Genomic DNA, 15,513 nt, shown 5'->3' with positions numbered 1-15,513 from the left:
AACATGTCATATTAAAATAAATTGATCAAAATGCACATCTGCCCAAGTTGTGAGGACTTGCTCTTATTTCAGTAGAATGTTGGTCCATTACTAAAAATGCTTTGTAGTATGACTAGAATCTCTGAAACTTCATAATCAGTTATTTTAGTTTAAACACACAGAGTTTGTTTGACCCTTTTAAACTTTAGTTTATGCTAACTATATATAGTATTTTACAGAGCCTGTTTTCAGGTTCAACTGAGATTTGTTAACGTTTTAGCCACTTTGTACAATTCAGAATATGATACATGCCACTGTTTCACATGCCATTATGAAATCTTAAGATTATCTGTGCCACCTCTAATGGGACAGTAGGAAAGAAAATCTTAAAAAAAAAATCATTAATAGTGATGGCTAATGGCAATACAGCTTAGCTATAGAGCCAGATTGATTGGAAGGGAGTTTAACTAAAAAGCCCCCATACATCAGACAAGGCCATTATTAGGCCTGTGTACATTACTTACTGATGATACAAATCAGCATTGTGAGAGGAAATGATAAAATCAGAATAATATACACTGTGAAGAGAGAGAAAGTAATACACAATCAAGGTGAGATTGATTTGCCTCAGAGTAATGCACAAGGGAAATCATGTCATCTGTGACACACAGTCTACCCAACAGCTGTAATTCCTCACAAAATATCAGACCACAAAGGCCCATTGCATTTATCAAATAAGCCACTTCAAGGACAAAAAGGACATGAACATCTTTAATATGAAATACAGGGGACTAAATCAACTACAGAAGTGCTCAAGCACAAGTATGGTGTTGATTAAAAGAACATAAAATTGTAAGCGTTATTTTCTTTCTGTAGAAATAGGCGCAAAGCTGCCTTGGAATTGAACAATGTTCTTTGTGTATCTTGGAGGACAAGATTGAGTTTTGGGGAATTTAGATGTTCCAGAAATCTTCCTAATAAATTGCTTTAAAGATTGCAAGAGATGTGCTAAGGTTGTGCAAGTTTCTCTTCAGGAGTGACCCAAGAATCAGATAGCAAAGCCACCCCTCTAATATCTCTGTGCTTCTCTGGAGAGCAGAACTGGCACTCCTGCTGCACTGTGGAAAATTCCAGAGGCATTCTCCCTCAGCAAGGCAGAGTTAATTCCTGAAGCCTAGTCTGTACTTAAAATTTAGCATACTTAGCTCAGGGCTGTGAAAAACTACATGCCCTGTGTGGACCTAGTTAGTTGACCTATTCCCCAGTGCAGCTATGTTGACCTCTTGAGGGGTTGGATTTACCACAGTGACAGAAAGACCCCTTCTGTCACTGAAGTAAGTGTCTACCCGGCTGTGGCAGAGCTGCAGCGCACTCGTGCTTAATTTCTTTTAATTAGAAAAGCTGTCTCTCTAGCTCAGTTGGAATCAGTTTTCTTTAAAGGTTGCTTTTAAAATATCTTAGAGGCGTGATCTAGTGGTCTTAATCCAGACAATAGAACGAGGATTTCCTGAGACCTAATGCGAAGTCTGAAACTGTGATACTAAATTACTTAACTTTTCTATACCTCAGTTTCCCCTTCAGTACAATGTAGACAGTATTTATTATATAAGGGTATTGTGGGAATTAATCAATTAATGTTTCTTTAGTGCTTTGAACATGAGAAGCAATGTAATGTGGTTCTCATTACTTTGTATGAGTAGGAATGGAAACAAATGTCTTGTTGCAGGAAAGTGAACACTAATGTCATCTGAAAGAAATATTTCTATATAAATGGTTCATTGTCAGTTGAAGAAAAGACTATTGTACAGAGAAGGCAGATAACTGTATATGAAGAGGATCAAAGAAGTTTTTGAGATGTTATGAGAGCAAAGGAACTGAAAATATTACTCTTCCTAATATACGGCATCTGAACAGACATTATATTTATGCCAATACAATATGGGCTTTGTGGCTGGTACAGTAATGGAGGGTGTCTGTTCATAATAGAGGAGGGAAAAAAGGCTGACCTGAAAGGGTGCAACAGCAGCTGGTGGTGAAAGAGAGAGAGATCGACTGAGAGCAAGAATTTAACAGCTTGGAGTGACCGACACAGCCAGTGATCTCTAAAGATGTGAGCATTTCATTTTGTCTTTCTGATATAATTCCGAGGTTTGCACCTATTTAGGTGAAACTGAGTTCACGCTGAGGAGTACTGGAAATTATAGTGTACCTGTTGTTTAATCTCAGTTTCTTAATATGCTGCTTTACAGTCTTTGCAGTATGTCACATTTTATATGGTTCTTGGGATATTTACTGAAGTCCATCCCAAAGCCAGCTAAACAGTTCATTAGACAGATAATTGGTGGGTGAGGTGAGCACTAAGCCCATATGTGCAGGTTAGGTTCTCTGTCAAAGACATGGGCCTGGGGTCTAGTCGTCTTTGGTGGTGTCAATGCTCATACCAAAGCACCAGGAAATATTTGAAGAGATGAGTTTAAGCAGCAAAGTTGATGGTTGTCAGCAATCTATTGTGTACAACTGAACCTCGATGAGATGTGTATACCATCTTCCAGGTATCAGAGGGGTACTTGTGTTAGTCTGAATCTGCAAAAACGATGAGAAGTCCTGTGGCACCTTATAGACTAACAGATTTATTGGAGCATAAGTTTTCATGGGCATGCATCTGATGAAGTGGGTCTTTGCTGACGAAAGCTTATGCTCCAATAAATCTGTTAGTCTATAAGGTGCCACAGGACTTCTTTTCACTTTTGCATCCTCCAAGTGCACTTGATTGCTGGCATTTTCCATAAGATGCTGTTCTGAGAGTTAAGGCAAAAGTTAATGGTAATATTTTTATTTCTTACAAACCTTTATACAATGTCCCTTCTATTTCAAAGAGCCCTTTGCCACTAGAGCAAACATGTCACATTCATTCTGTAGGAAGGGCCACATTACTTTTTCAGTTATACCATGTATTAGATAAACTCTCCATTAAGATGAATGGAATCAGTTCACTTCCCCTGAGCAGTTTCAGGCTGCCTGTGCCACAAGGGATCAAGTTCAGAAGCTTATCTTTGCAACCACAAGAGCTAGAATTTTTTATTTTATGTTACTTATTTATGAAAACTTCAGTTTGCTAGAATCAGAATCTATCATGGTAGCACTGGATTAATACATCAAGCGGATCAGGAGTCTGACACCCTTAACTAAAGTAGAATAGAAAGTAAAAAATAAAGTAATAAAACAAAAATATATTTCAGATGGAAAGGGGGTAAAGGTTATGGTTACATTTACTAGCCTGTAATGTTTTGAAAAAAAAGATGTAGTTAGAATCCTTTTTAAATCATTTGATAAAAAGGACTTGTAATGAATTTTAGCATGCTTGTTCCTTTGTCCTTTATCCTTCTAATTTTTCTTTACAGTTTTTTATTGACTATATACTTGAAATGTTCCTGAGAATGTATGTGGTATGTTTAACATCACCTGAAATGCATGTGGAACATTTAACCTCATCATACTGTTTTGCTTTCTCCAAAAAGCATCAGATGCCTTTGGACAACCATAGGTCTCATCAGTGGAAATCCAGAGTAACTCCATTGACTTCAGTAGAGTTAATCTCAGTTTTAAACTAATACAGGAGCAGATTTTGCTCCCTTGATTGCTTAGATAATTTTCTTGTGCACACTGTTTTCTCACATACGTCATGTCACCCTGAACTACACCAGATTCAGAAAGATCAGATCCCAAGATCAGGCACTGTATTTTAAGAATTCCTGTTTTGAGTACTTTGATGCAGAGGGAAAACATTTTAAGGGTTCCTTGTGTACCCACAAAGTGTGCAGCATGAAGGCAGACCTCATTTCATGTATTTGTGCTTGTAGCACATAATTACTCTCATTTGTGTTTCTGCCATAGCTATATCTTCTCTTTAGTGCCAGAAAACTGTGTTTGTGCCAACCCCTGAAACTTTCCTGAGTCACCTTGAGGTTCAGTAGTCTGGAGCATATTGTATAACTGGTTATAGCTGAAACCAAAGTCTTTTCTTATAGATTCTGCGTGGTTTACCTATCAATAAAAATGGCCTATAGCAAAATGAGGGGAAGATTTTATTTTGTCACTGTTGAGCTCTTTTCACTGTGCCACAGCTTACTCATCTTTTTGGGGGCTACTGCTGTTCCTGGTTTTTTTTCTTATTGTTTCTCACCCTTCCCCTCCTGTCTGGCAGGTGTAGAAGATGTTGTAGCAATAATGATTCCTGAGCCTAAAGGAAAAGAGATAGTGAGTCTACTGGAGAGGAATGTCACTGTGATGATGTATATAACAATTGGAACACGCAACTTGCAGAAATACGTCAGCCGTACCTCAGTGGTATTCGTCTCCATCTCTTTCATCGTGTTGATGATCATCTCACTGGCATGGCTGGTCTTCTATTATATCCAGAGATTCCGATATGCAAATGCCAGAGACAGAAATCAGGTGAGGAACATGTAAATGGGCTTTGAGGTTTGTCCTGTATTCCTTAAAATGGCCATTTAAATCACAAGGTGATATTCTTGGGAGAATAAAATATAATTTTTTTTTCTTGGGGGAAGCAGACAAAAAGGGAAATAGATTGTGGTAGAGGAGCCAGCATTCAGCATGATGGGCAGGACTAAAGAAAGAAAAATCTATATAAATATGTTCTTTACATAAAAAGTAGGGTAGGAGACCTGAAGCTTAAATGAAACTAATGAAGCTAGTCAAAGGTGACTTAAAGAACACTTTATTGGTGTACAAAAAAGGCAGTATGCGATTACTGAAGGGGGGGGTGAGAGAATGGAAAAGTGATTTCATTTGAAAATATTTTATTCACAAATACTAAAACTTCTTTGTAAGGGTCATTGCGTAAAACCATCTATTCCCCTTTCAGACACTCGCTGCTGAACATGTAAACAGAACAATGATGTAAACGTGAACGTATAAATAATAATTAGTAAATCATTTTCTGTATGTATGGTACTGAAATTAATGGGATTGCATGCACAATTACAGTAGCTGCATGCATGAACTAGCCACATATTCACTAATATCCCCAGCCCTCTGAAAATCAGAAATGTTATTGTAATATTAAACCCATTGTGTTTGATGTACTGTCTGCATTCTAATGGAGATAATTACATTCTTACTGCCCACAATAGAAGCTGCTCTCCATCGCACAGACCTATCAGTTTTGAATTGTAACCTACTTTAAAACAGATTCAACAAAGGTTTTAATGAGGTTGCTATACACAATGTAAATGATATATAATTTTATGAATGTGATCCATTAAAACTGTCACCATTCATGGGAACCAAGCATATGAGGTATTACAAATAGCCCTTGGCTAGAGCTAGGTGAAAAGTGGGTTTGGGGTTATTTGTTAGATTTTTGGCTTTTTGATGGGGTAGGAGTTCTGGAAGTTGTGAAAAAATAAAACACATTTTCATGTATGTCAAACCCAAAGCTAAAATGGCATTCTTTGATTTTTTTCATTGCATGGAAATATTGGAAAAGCTTCAGATCAAAACATTTTGATATTACCAAAACACAATATTTCAAGTCAAAATGCTTTTTCAGTCTCTCCTCTTCCAGCTGTTGCATTGAGTACAAAATAGCTCCTGGGAAATTGTTACAGAAGTAGGGATTTGATCCTGGGTTTCCTGAATCCTCCATGAGTGCCTTCCTGATCACCAATCTTAAAGACATGCTCTTTCCTTGGCTTGCTAGCTGTCTGTTGTCATTCATAGCAACAAGTCGTCATTCATGATGACAATGGATAGTTATTGTGCCAGAGAAAGAGTAAGCATGACTTGATGTGGCCCAGTGGTTTGGACCCTCACCTACAATATGGGAGAACCAAAGGCAAGCCTCTGCTCCAGTGACGATTTATTCTATTTCCTCTTGTTAGGGCGTTTGTTTATAAGAGCGTGCTTTATGCTGGACATGTGCTATATCACTTCACTAGCTCTTATTTACTGCTATCAACTTTCATAAGAGAAGTAAAGCCAAGTCTGACGACTTGTGTTCATTAAAGACCCTATGCATTTTGTTTGTTACATAAGGAGTTGATTATTCTTGGGAGTGTGACCTAGTTCTAACTGAAATAATTACCCTCTTCCTAAATAAATTCTCTCTGAAATTTTAATAGGATACTGGATTCTTCATTTATTCTGTAAACCATTGTGCACCGTTTGTAAGAGAACTGCTATATGTCAGAAGTAGGTGAAATACCCCTGCCCCATAGTCCAAACACAACCTAGAGTCCCAACTCAGTCACTTACTGAGCTTTCATTTGATTAGCATAGAAATTAACAATAAGATATCAAAGCTTGTCTCAAAGCTACTTTCCATGCTTGACTGCTTCCTATCTAAGGACTATTCCCACTCTACAGGGCCAGTTCAATCTCCCTTTTATCCAAGTGGGGTAATAAGTCAGAGAGTCAGCAGAACCCATTTAACCCTTTCCCAACAATCAAATACTGCTAACAAGGCTGGGTATTTCAGGTAAACAGTACCAGCTGGTATGTGGTGATGATAGCTGTGCACCAAAAAGGTTTTGAAGTAAAGCGAAGGCGTGCTAAGAATATAAGAACGTAAGAATAGCCATACTGGGTCAAACCAAACATGCATCAAACCCAGTATCCTGTCTTCTGACAGTGGCCAATCCTTGGTGCCACCAGAGGGAGTAAACAGAACAAGGAATCAACAAGCAATCCCTCTCCCGTCACCTGTTCCCAGCCTCTGACAGACAGAGGCTAGGGACACCATTCCTACCCATCCTGGCTAATAGCCATTGATGGACCTAACCTCCATGAATTATCTAGCACTTTTTGCTAAAGTTGCTACTTGGACAGTGACATATAGGTTGATTTCTCCGTAACCATTATGAATATTGATTCAACACATTGATTCAACACATCTGGTGCAGATGCATGTAGCATGCCTCCAAGTCTCAAAAGCCTCAGATTGGGTCTGTGATTGCTACTTAATGGTAGGCAGATCAGATAAAATGAGAGTTTTTGATGTGTAAGTCACTATCTCATTAAGGTATAACATAAACAGGGCATGTCAGTGCATAGCATTGCTTCTGGGCTTCAAAGTTTCTTAAGACAGCTGATCTCTCTCTCTCTCTCTCTCTCTCTCTCTCTCATATTTCTGTTTTCTCTGTATTTTGCTTCTCTTCCTCCAATTTCCATTTCCTTCTTGGACTGGAAATGTGAACATAGAATAACGTCTCACACTGTAGTAAGAGAGAGGAGTCCTTGCCTGTGACAAGTAAGATGATGATCAGCTGGGGTAAAAGAGGCTGCAGATTTTAAAAAATGTGGAAAGGTAGGGAAGGAGAGGACAGATGGGATAGAAGGAAAAGTTTTTCCTGGGCAGAGGAAACTATAGCAACATGCTTGCTTCATTGTTCTTCTCTTTCATGTCTCCTGTGATCATTAATGTAAAGAGTTGATAAGAGCACAACTCAGACTTGCCCTTTCTGTGAGGGTTATCTCAGTTTTCCTAATGTTCTATTTTTCTTATCTTTGACATTTTTTGTTTGTGGTATAGGGATAGGCTAGCAAAACTCCAGTCCTGAGAGATATATCTTCTTACCTCTTACAATACAGCAGCAGCTTGTATTTCTTTGTTTGGGTACAGTTTAAATCTCACTCCTGTTATCGTGGTGCTCAAAGGCTTTTGCCATTATAATCACTGTGTGCGCATCTGTGTCTTTGTACAAAGATATTGTGCTTATTTGTAGAAAGCCTTGAATATGCTATAGCACTTGCATCATCAGCCAAGTTGGAGAAGTATTTTTCTATTTTTATTTCATTTAGTCCAATAAAGTGCAGCCCCATTTATCCAAAGAGCTAGGGTCACAGCCATAACCTTTTGCATAAATAAGGTTTGAAATAAACCAATTGGAAAAGGCAATACTCCTTCCCAGTCCCCATTCACAGGCCAATATAGACTGGCTTTATACATGAGCTAGCTGTCACTGAAAATGCCAGAGCAGTGGCTGAGATATATTTAACTAGGGTTTGATTAAACACATTTGAAATTTTTTAAATCCTTTTAAACCAGAGACTTAGGGATGTTAAATAGCAGGTAATAGAACAGTTAACTAACTGCATGTATTGTTAATGGTTAGTCCACTATTCTGTAGTCCCCAGGGGCCAGGCTGGCAGCCAGTGCACTCCGGCCCCACTTCTGGGGAGCTCCCTGCCACCCTACGCTGCTGCTTCTATATCAGCATGGGGTGGCAGCAGCCCCTGTCCGTGGGGTTCTGAGCTCCCCATGGTCAGAGGCTTGCTGGTGGGAGGAGACTGCTGCAAAGCAGACTCTGTCTCCAGGGGGGTCCCAGCCTCCCCTGCCACTTCCCCCTGCACTGGAGACAACAGTGTGGGGGGGGGGGGCAGGTGGCACCCGTGGTGCCGATGCTGGGGTGAATCAAACTTTTAAGCTGGCTCCCTCCAGCACCAGATCCTGCTTCTCTTCCTGCCCCCCCCCCCTTGCTGCCTCTGGGGGTGGGTGTGAGTAGTCGACTAGATTACCAGATAAGCCTACGCTTATCCGTTAATCATCTAGTCGACTACTCATTCGCATCCCTACAGGGGCTTGGAAAAGAAGGGTTACTATCTGCCAAATTTTCTGTCTCACAGAAGATCCTTACCTGGGTCAACTATCCTAGCTGAGACTTTCACACTCTCTGTTTCTGAGGTTAGCTGCTAACTAACTAGCTAGATTATCCATGTGTCTTAGACCGCCTCTCTGTAGAAGGAGCCTTTATAGTTGGCAATTTAGGCACTTATTAGAAGGACTGGGGTGAAGTAACTGAGCAGTAAGCTGAAGGATGTGATGTTAACCTCTGAGTTTGAAGATTGTGGTACAGGACCAGAACATTGCTGAGTTGTTTCTCTGGATTGCTCCAACCCACTGTCCCTCCCCCTATGCCTTTAGCTACCCAACAGATCCATAGCATAAGTTTTCTTCCCACTGCACTGGGTCATCCATCCTTGACAGACATGCTCCACCTCATATCTACCGCACAAGATTCTCCCCTTTCCTTCATTGTCACATTCTTTCCCAGGCCTAGCTTCTTTCATAAGAACATCAGAGTGGCCGTACTGGGTCAGACCAAAAGTCCCTCTAGCCCAGTATCCTGTCTTCCAACAGAGGCCAATGCCAGATACCCCAGAGGGAATGAACAGAACAGGGAATCATCAAATGAATCCCTCTCCTGTCATCCATTTCCAGCCTCTGATAAACAGAGGTTAGGGACACCATTCCTAGTCATCCTGGCTAATAGCCATTGATGGACTAATCTCCATGGATTTATCTAGCTCTTTTTTGTTAAAGTCCTGGTCTTCACAACATCGTCTGTCAAGGAGTTCCACAGTTGACTTTGTGTTGCATGAAGAAAAAATTCCCTTTGTTTGTTTTAAACCTGCTACCTATTAATTTCATTTGGTGACCCCTACTTCTTTTGTTTTGTGACGTCATGTTCTTCCTACATGAGTCATAGTTGGTAGCTCTGCCCCAGTGGGATTTGGCTCGGATTCTAGAAGGAACTGACTGTGATGCATCCAGAGAGCAACAAGTCCACATCACGATCAACAATTCAAAAACTAAAGGTCTCTTCCATCATGGCCTCCCAGTTGTGACCACGAAAGCTCATGATACCATCTACGTGTTTTGTTAGTCTATAAAGTGCTACCAGACCATTCGTTGTTTTTTTCTGTTGTGAATGGTTTTCCTGCTTAAAATGTATGGTTTCTTACATGTGACCACCAAATATCTGCACATTACCATTTTGTGTGCGTACCTATGGGTAACTATGTATGCAGATCAGCAGTTAGTTGGGCAGTTATTCATGTGTGCATGTAAATATCTGCCAGTGTGGGCTTTTGTGCATGCAACTGTGTGTGCCAGCGATAGGCGCCAACACATTTTCATAAATCTGTTTGAAAATTTGGGCCTCTTGTTTAAATTTCAAGCTCCCAAAATATAAAGTCATCCTTAGCCATGAAGAAAAGAATAGGTGTAACTGTTGTCCTTGGTAATGGTTAGACTGTAGCATGGTTTAGGGTAAAAGGCAGGTGTTGACAGTTTTTCTGATGAAGTGCCCAACCTCTGCTGTTTATCAGCCAGCAAGGGCAGGAATTAACTGGTGGCTGTCGTCTGATTGTGGTTTGTACTTCCATGCTGTTGCTTGAGCAAATGAACTGAATTCTTAGAAGGAAGGCATTGTAGCTTTTGGTTCTTTTGCTCAGTTTGTTGTCCAGAATGGAAATACCTTATGCAGAGATCTCTGTGAAATGCAGTGAGTTGTTAGCATCAACATTTGGTTGTGGGGCTGGGTAGAAGCAGTTTGGGATAACAAAACTGTTTTCTGGAAATATTCTACAGAGTTAATACTTCTGCTATAGCCTTCTTTGCCTCCTTCATAGCAGTGAAGTAGGTTAAAAAAATCCAGTCAGCCTGTCAAACTGCATTTTCCACCCATATATCTAGTGTTTGCTCTGTGTGGTGTAGGAACCCTAGGATAGAAGAGGGCCTTCAGTGCCAGAAAGTTAACTCCTGCTGTATAATTCTATCAGTTACTTTTTCCTCTTCTCTCTGCTTTCTGGTTAGTGAGGAATTTGCTGTAAGTTAGTTGTGAAACTTTGTGGGCTCCATTAGAGTTTGGAGAATGACTGAATCATGATGAAACAAAAGACAGAACTATGTAGCACTTTAAAGACTAACAAGATGGTGTATTAGGTGATGAGCTTTCGTGGGCCAGACCCACTTCCTCAGATCAATATGTGGAAGAAAATCGGCATAACCATATATACCAAAGTGATACAATCAAAAAAATGAACACATGTGAAATTGACAAATCAAATTTTAGAACAGAGTAGGGGTCAGGGGGGAAGGTTAGTGTCTGTGAGGTAATGACATGGGGTGATAATAGGGGAGGTTTCTGTGAGGTAATGTCATTTGATTTGTCGATTTCACATGCGTTCATTTTTTTGATTGTATCACTTTGATATATATGGCTGTGTCGATTTTCTTCCACATATTGATCTGAGGAAGTGGGTCTGGCCCATGAATGCACATCACCTAATACACCATCTTGTTAGTCTTTAAAGTGCTACATAGTTCTGTCTTTTTTGTTTCAGCTAGACCAGACTAATACAGCTGCATCTCTATCACTATTCTACATGAATCATGATGAGATATTGAAAGGCAAGAAAACTATGGAGAGGGTTCAGATTTCTGCCTGCAGTATGGACTGCTCTGTTCATGAATGAGGAGAATTTGTTTCTTGTTCCCCACATTCAGTATAAGGATCCAGTACAGCATGCTGTGCATGAGTGAGAGCCAGAAAGCAGAGAACTTGAATATAAAGCTTTGGCCCATCTCATGAAAGTTATCCTTCTTTTTGTAACTGTGGTAGTCTCCCGAGACGGTGAGCTTTGTGACATTCATCACCATGTCAGATGGCGTTTCTCTTTGCTTGTCAGGGAGAGTTGAACCATCCAGAAATGACCAGGATGTCCCAGACTTATCTTTGAAATCTCAAGCTAATTTGTTCAGCACTGATAATATGGCTCAGAGCTATGCAAGGCACAATGGCACTCCCTGCCCTAAAAAGCTAAAAGAGAGCCTCAAAGACAAACATGGAGAAAACAGGATATGGGAGGAAATTTGTGAGGTGTTCTTTTACCCCTTATTCTCGCAGATGGCTAGCATTCTCTCCAGGCCTGGCACAAGGCTCTTTGCCTTCTATTTAACCACCATAGACTTCCCATATTAGCAGGACCTCCACACCAAAGGAGTAGTAACTCTTACTAGCCCAAGATGAATGTCCCAGTGTTAATTAGTGAGATTTATAACCATAAAGCCCCACTTGACAGTAGTTTAAATGTTTAATGTTAGCACTTCTTATCTTTGAGAGCAGTGTTTGGTTATTGATAGCATGCATTTTACTTAAAGAAAGGATTCTCCGAAAGTGTGATTTCCCCCCCCCCCCCCCGCATATGCCAGTGCAACAGCATTCCTTTAAAAAACATAATCAAATTTTCATTGACAGCACAAACATTGTCAGCATTTAAGTTAGATAAGAAAAGGCAAACATGAAAGCAAACATGAAAACAAATAGATCAAAGTTTTAAACCAGTCTTTAATCTTGTCCTGTTCTCTTGAAGAATATGCAAAAAAGACAAGACAAGACATTTCATTAACAGAAATAATAAAAAAAACAATATCTAGAAGCACTACATAATATATCTTGTCTTTTTTTATTTTACATTAATGTAAATCAAAGGCAGCCAACTAAAGAAACAAATAGTTTGCAAGTAACATTTTCAATTCTTGTCATATTATATTGTTCAGTGCAAGCTGTAAGAAAAATGTGCCATAGATCAAAATAACAAGGGGGAAAAGGTAACACATTAATCAAGCTTGGCTGGTGCCTGTGTCCTTATTTACAAGCTACATCTAGCCTCACATAATTTTTGGGTTCATTTTCTAGCCCACTCCAGCTCAAGTTTGCTTCCAATTGGCATGTCATTTTGAACTCTGATACATAGAATGTTTCAGAGCTTAAAAGAACAATATCCTCATGGTCACCACCATTGTTAAATCCACATCCCTACACTGTGCTTCTTCTGGAAGTAGCTGGTGTGGGTGTGTGTATAGAGGCTGATTTCATTTACTGGTGTAAATCAGGAATGATATTAATAAATCTCATTGAAATCAATACACTGTTGTAAAACCAGTGTAAGTGAGATCAGAAATGGGTACTAGATATTAGAAGATGACAAATGCTATGAAATTTCACCTGCAAATAAATTCAGTATGTAGTGGAGGGAAATGTGATAAGGAAAAAAGAATACAGATCAAAGTAGATGGCTCAGGTAGGAGTCCTCTATTGTTCATCACATATAACTGCAGAGCTTAGATACTGACTCTACAATTGGGTATGTCTACACAGCAGCGTTTATTTCAGAATAACTAATGTTATTCCAAAATAACATAGTGCACATCTACACTAGAAGCCTATATTTCAAAATAATATCAAGCTGGAGGACTTCTTACTCAGACTCCCTTTACTCCTTGTAAAATGAGGGTTACAGAAGTTGAAGGAAGAGGGTTCTTCTTTTGATTTTCTGCTATGTAGACTGCACAAAAAGCTGAATTAAGCTATTTCAACTTCAGCTACACAATTGATATAGCTGAAGTTGTGTAGCTTAATTTGACTTTAGCCCTGCGGTTTAGACATACCCATTGAGAGCATATGGGCAGAATGCTATGTCTGCCAGCAATCTCATTGAAGTCAATGGGACTGCTGTTAAAAGGCTCCCAAAATAATGAATATTTACTTAATATATTATCTATCTCTTTCTGCTTTCATGGAATACCCATAATGCAATAACTTTGTGTTGTCATAGGCAATGTCCATTCTTCACTGGATTAACAATATAGCTACTTTACTAATAAAACTTAGATAACTGAGGAGCCTTTAATCTATACAATTTTTTAAAGGGACATGCTATGTCCACAGCAACCTGGCTGGCCCTGTCAGTTTACGTTTCATAGAACCTTACTGCTTCGTGTCAAATGGCTTTGGATTATGAATCAGCTATAGAAAAATAAGGTGATTGCTTCTGCATAAAGATATACTCTGCTAAAGGGCAATTTTCCATTTTCAGCGCCGTCTTGGAGATGCTGCAAAGAAAGCAATCAGCAAGCTGCAGGTCAGAACAATCAGGAAAGGTGACAAGGTAATTTTTCCTTTCAAACTAGAGCTGTGCAGAGAGAGGTGGTTCTCACAATGTCAAGAAGGAAGTAAGAAGGGAGTGGCAGTGACATTTATACTAGTAAATATCCCGCATCCAGGTGCAAGATGCTGGTAAGCAACTTAAGGATGAAATGGAGCAGGGAGAGAAGGGAAATGTAAATAGATACAGTACAGTTCATTTAGTCAGAATAGTAAAGTAGCTACTGTTAGTTAGCAAACCAAATTTTGGGGCCAAATATCTGCAGTCCTCATTTAGGCAGAACTCTAACTGACAGCAGTGGGAGTGTAATTCCCAGTTCAAACAGGCAAACTTGTACTAGCAGTCATCAAGCTAGAGTGCTAAAATCAGAATGTAACTGCAGCAGTGCGATATGCTAGCCAACTCGAGTACATGCCCGTCAGAGACCCTAGACACATATTTGAGGCAGCTAATCTTTCCCACCACTTGTATTACTGCAGCTGCATTCTATTTTAAGTACACTTGCTTAATGAGTGCTAGTTTAGGGTATGTCTCTATGAGCTGGGATTCACAACCTCAGTTCCAAGTGTAGACATATGCACCCAACATGCACGCAATCTTGTTGCCTGATCATAGGAATTGCAGAAATGGATCCATAATGAAGGCCTCACCCATTTTTTTAAAGATACATTGTAATACTTAAACATGCCAGTAACCATTTTAACATCAAAAAACAACCGAAGTAGCAGACTGAGGTGATTAATCCACAATTTTGTAAAAAATCTAATTTAATGTTCTCTTTACTGTAGGAAACTGAGCCTGATTTTGATAACTGTGCAGTTTGTATTGAAGGTTACAAGCCCAATGATGTTGTCAGGATCTTGCCATGCCGGTAAGTTAACACACGCTATGGAGGCATTTATAGCCTTAATGTGGTTTTTCAAGTGTCTGTTCTTTAGTGGAAAACTGCAAAGCTGAAATTGTCCGATTCCTTAAATGAGATTATGTGAAAAGTTCAAATTTGGTGACTTTTTTTTCTGTATTCAAAAGCTATCCCATAAAGATTTGAAATATTACTCTGAATTTGAAGTTAAAATAATAATTGCAGTGGGTGATCAGAGCCTAGGTCTAGCTATGTTTATTCTTGGCATGGTATAGGGGGATCTTATTCGGTCAGGCTTTTTGGTTAACCGTTAATATCAGCCTGACCAGGAAAGGACAGTTTGGTGGCTGATCTTTTCTAGTAACAAGAATGGTTGTGGTAGGGGAGGCTAGTGTTCAGAGGGTATGAGCCGGAAGCCAGATTGTCAGGGAGAGGAGAGGAGAAGGAAGCAGTAATACTTTTTTTTGTAAGAGCCCAGTTGGTAAGTCTATGGAATATTAGAAAGCTTCAGTAGAATGAACGGGAAAGGGAGCTGATTCTGCTGTCAGTTTCACCATTTTAATTTCAAAGGAGTTACTCCTGATATAAAGCAGTTTGAGGAATAGAAATGATTTTTATAGGACAAGATTCAGTCTATTGGCAGGGTAGCATGGGGACACTTGCATTGTCATTCCCTATTCTGTTGTTTGTCCACAGAACAGCCATCTGCAATTCAGCAGCTTTCATGATCTTTAACTTCATTTGAACTTTTAAAAAAGCTGCTGTGTAAATAAAGTGGGAAAGAAGCCTTACACAAATCATATCTGGCAGAGTTTCCATCAAAGACAGCCAGATACTCTGCTTCTCAACTTGCTTTCCTGGAAACAGGAATACCAAAAACATGTACATTTAAAGTGGCATTTTCTCTGAGACCCTCT

General features: G+C 39.5%; 1 protein-coding gene across 1 annotated transcript in view; it reads left to right on the top strand.

Annotated features, from left to right (window-relative positions):
* RNF150 (ring finger protein 150) overlaps positions 1–15,513 on the top strand; it is a 185,325-nt gene that overhangs the window by 121,176 nt on the left and 48,636 nt on the right. Inside the window, exons 2-4 of the mRNA XM_006121644.5 lie at positions 4,184–4,434; positions 13,666–13,737; positions 14,523–14,605. Coding sequence (XP_006121706.2) covers positions 4,184–4,434; positions 13,666–13,737; positions 14,523–14,605 — 406 coding nt within the window. The remainder of the gene's footprint in view (positions 1–4,183; positions 4,435–13,665; positions 13,738–14,522; positions 14,606–15,513) is intronic.

Source organism: Pelodiscus sinensis, chromosome 4, assembly GCF_052426305.1.
Source record: "Pelodiscus sinensis isolate ZL-2025 chromosome 4, ASM5242630v1, whole genome shotgun sequence".
Taxonomy (NCBI): domain Eukaryota; kingdom Metazoa; phylum Chordata; order Testudines; family Trionychidae; genus Pelodiscus; species Pelodiscus sinensis.
The sequence above is the reverse complement of the archived record's forward strand: the minus strand, read 5'-3'. Positions and strand labels throughout refer to the sequence as shown.